The sequence below is a fragment of the Macaca nemestrina genome, chromosome 8 (genome assembly GCF_043159975.1).
Source record: "Macaca nemestrina isolate mMacNem1 chromosome 8, mMacNem.hap1, whole genome shotgun sequence".
NCBI lineage: Eukaryota > Metazoa > Chordata > Mammalia > Primates > Cercopithecidae > Macaca > Macaca nemestrina.
In genome coordinates, this window is record NC_092132.1 from 18,975,312 (window position 1) to 18,978,873 (window position 3,562).

Below are 3,562 nucleotides of genomic sequence, written 5' to 3' on the forward strand. Positions count from 1 at the left end.
GTGCAATGCGACTGTTTTTGTTGGTACGTTCGCAGCTTTGCCCTGGAATATTTGGGTTCTCAGGGACACCTGCTCCTCCGCTAGGCACCTTGGCCTTGGCTCACTGCCCAGCCTTCAGCGTTCAAGCAGCAGACATACACTCTTAAGTAACCTGGTGGGGACCCATCAAACTACAGAGGTAAGGGATAATACAAAGTTATAACTCAAGGAAATATTAGGTATGACATTATAAATTTGATATAAAGCATAATTCCTGGAATAAATAGCTGAAGAATGAATTAATGAGTTGGAATTCAGATTGAAGAACTCCTTCAAGGAGCAGTGGAAAGGAAGGAAATTATACTGTAGTAAAAGGAACAATCGAACAAGAAGATAGAGCCATCATAACAAATATATACTCTGTCATATAAAAAGCCCAAACTGACAGAATTGAAGAGAGAATAGAGAAGTCAATAACGGCAGTAGGAGATATTAAAATACTCCTTTCAGTAAACCGATAAATCAAAAAATGAAAGAGATGAATAAAACCAGGGATATCATAGATCTGAATACATTTGAGTTGTATGTATCTCTATGCATGGACACATTTATCTATATAACTATATCTGTATCTTCTATATTTGTCTATATTTATATAAACTTTTTGTCCAGCAGAGCACATATTTTATTATTGAGAAAATACAGAATATATTTTAAAAATAGACTATATATTGGGCCAGAAAGGAAATCTCAGTATTAAACTTCGAAGGACCAATTTTATACAGACTGTATTTTCTTTTTATTTTTATTATTTTTTTATTTTTTTATTGATTGAGATAGTTTGTTTATGTGTATGCTTATATATTTCCAAAAATTAATTCAATGTCCTCTTACAGTAATCAAAATTAGTTAACAGGGCAGGCACAGTGGTTCACACCTGTAATCCCAACACTTTGGGAAGCCGAGTTTGGGGTTAGGAGTTTGAGACCAGCTCGGCCAACATGATGAAACTCTACTAAAAGTACAAAATCAGCCGGGCATGGGGGTGCACGTCTGTAATCCCATCTCCTCAGGAGGCTGAGGCAGGAAAATTGCTTGAACCCAGGAGGCAGAGGCTGCAGTGAGCTGAGATTGTGCCACTGCACTCCAGCCTCAGCAACACAGCAAAGCTCTATCTCAAAAAAAAAAAAAAATAGTTAACAGTCTGAGATTAACTATTTTAGCAAGGAAACACATTTAACCAAATATGGCAGTAAACTGGAACCTTTCCGTTATTGCTTCAATACGGGAATGTTTCACAAAAATTGTCTGTTTCTTCAATAAATACTAAGATTCTTTTGTCCTAGAGAGCATTCCTGTATTTTGAGTTAATAATCTCATTGCTCTCTTTATAAAATAAAAATAAACAATGTATCTATAAGGCTTAGTTTGCAATTTTCCACTGCATAATTTATTCACATTTAAAACTATTTTTATAGTTATATGTAAAAAAATAGTGACTAGGTTTTATGGCTTAAAATATAAACGAGGAAAACAGACATCTGCCATACAAATGGCTGGTTTTAATTTTTTTAGAGGAAATACTCTAATTAAAAAAAAAGAGCTCCAAAATATTTAACAGAATTTCCAGCAATGATTATTTCTAAAATGTAAAGATTTGAAACATAATTTATACAAAACTAAAAAACAGAAGGATTCATTCTTGCTTTTTCCTTTTTTAAAAAATCCAGGCCGGGCGCGGTGGCTCAAGCCTGTAATCCCAGCACTTTGGGAGGCCGAGACGGGTCGATCACGAGGTCAGGAGATCGAGACCATCCTGGCTAACACGGTGAAACCCCGTCTCTAATAAAAAATACAAAAAAAAAAAAAAACTAGCCGGGCGAGGTGGCGGGTGCCTGTGGTCCCAGCTACTCGGGAGGCTGAGGCAGGAGAATGGCGTGAACCCGGGAGGCGGAGCTTGCAGTGAGCCGAGATCTGGCCATTGCACTCCAGCCTGGGTGACACAGCAAGACTCCGTCTCAAAAAAAAAAAAAAAAATAAAATAAAATAAAATAAAAAATCCAGACAATTTGTCACAAGAAAGTTCGGCATGTTGATAGCAGCTGTAGCCTCAGTCACCCTCGGAACTGCTGCCCCTCCTCATGAAGACAGAGCGCCGCACCGAGGACAGCAACACGTCTTCAATCGGCTTCTTGGGGTTTTCCTCCAGGTCCGTCATAATTGCTCCAGATTCAGACAGTTTCCATTCCAATTCATCTCTTGTCAGGTTCATGCCGCCAAACACCAGAGGACCAATAAACTGAGCCTTGATATCTCCTTCCAGGTAAACAAATATCGTGGGCAGATTCCTATCCGGATAATTGGGTATGCAGGTTGTTGAAATGGCTTTGATAAATTTGACATCAGGAAACTTCCTGGCAAGTCCACTGAGGTGCTGATTTATCAGGGCACACAGGGGAATTCCTTGTTTGTAAAGGTGCAAGACGACCCACAAGCCCTCGCCAGCTTTGGTAACTTCTTGAACATAATCCTTCCCTGAGATCTCTAAAACTTCTCCAAATTTATTCTTCAGTTTAGTTGCTTTCCACTCAGCCAGTCTCTGCCGTCTGTACATTTCAACAGCACGTTCATCCTCCTCATTAAACTCATCTTCATGATCCTCCAGCTCTTCCAAAGTCATATCTTCATATGTTTTCACCACTGACTGCTGGAGGATGTGCTGCTCCTCATCTGACTCCTCTTCCAGTTCTTTCAGCCTTTCCTTCGGGGGTAAGATACCCTTTTTGCGTAAGATGTCATTCCACTCAGTGTCTGCGTTGGGGTCCTGCATCTTGTTTCCAGTTGCTCAAGCCAGCTGTGCCCCAGACTGTATTTTCTAAAGATAGTGCCATAAATTTAATAATGTACCACAGAAGTAGCTAACATTTCCTTGGATTTGGAATGTAAAATAACATATTAAATGAAGAATTGTTCTGCCTAAAAAAGAAATTGCAAAGAACATTATAAAATCCTTAAAAGTGAGTTAGTGGCACACTACATGATATCTGTGGGGCAAAAATATAGTAGTATTTAGAGAAACATGTTTTGCTTCAAATGCATCTATTGGGGCACATATGAGACGTAAAACAAACAAGCTAAACATTCAAATCAAATAGGTAGAAAAAAGAAAACAGAGCAAAATTTAAAAAAAGAAAGAAGGAAATATAAGGAAAAGAGAGATAGAAACCAAGAGAGAGAAAACAAATACAGTAATAAAAGTAAAAGCTGATTCTTTGTGAGGATTAATAAGATAGATGGTAGCCAGTGCTGATCAAGGAAAAAAATGAATTGCAAATAAATAAAATAGAATAAAAAGGGAAAAATACAGAAACAATAGATTTTAAAATGATATAAATTATTTTCAATACATATATGCTTATAAATATGAAAACGTAGGTGCAAAGAATAAATTTTTGGCAATGTGTAGATGCCAAAATTGTTAGAAGAAGGAAAAAGAAATGAATGCAAAATTCAGTCATAAATTATTCCTGGCAGTAGTCAAACTCCTCCCAATAATTCTCAATCCCAGATTGTTCTTCCAAAC

The 3,562-nt window shown here is 37.4% G+C and overlaps 1 protein-coding gene across 1 annotated transcript; it reads right to left on the minus strand.

Annotated features, from left to right (window-relative positions):
* Positions 1-2,031: 2,031 nt before the first annotated feature.
* LOC139355641 (phosducin-like protein 3) lies at positions 2,032-2,834 on the minus strand. Its single transcript, XM_071067500.1, has one exon. It carries the CDS (start codon positions 2,807-2,809, stop codon positions 2,090-2,092), a length of 720 nt encoding a protein of 239 aa, XP_070923601.1. The 5' UTR covers positions 2,810-2,834; the 3' UTR covers positions 2,032-2,089.
* Between the last annotated feature and the right edge of the window lie 728 nt (positions 2,835-3,562).

Coding starts and splice junctions, on each gene's coding strand:
- LOC139355641 (XM_071067500.1), bottom strand. CDS start 2,809: ATGCAGGACCCCAACGCAGACACTGAGTGGAATGACATCTTACGCAAA.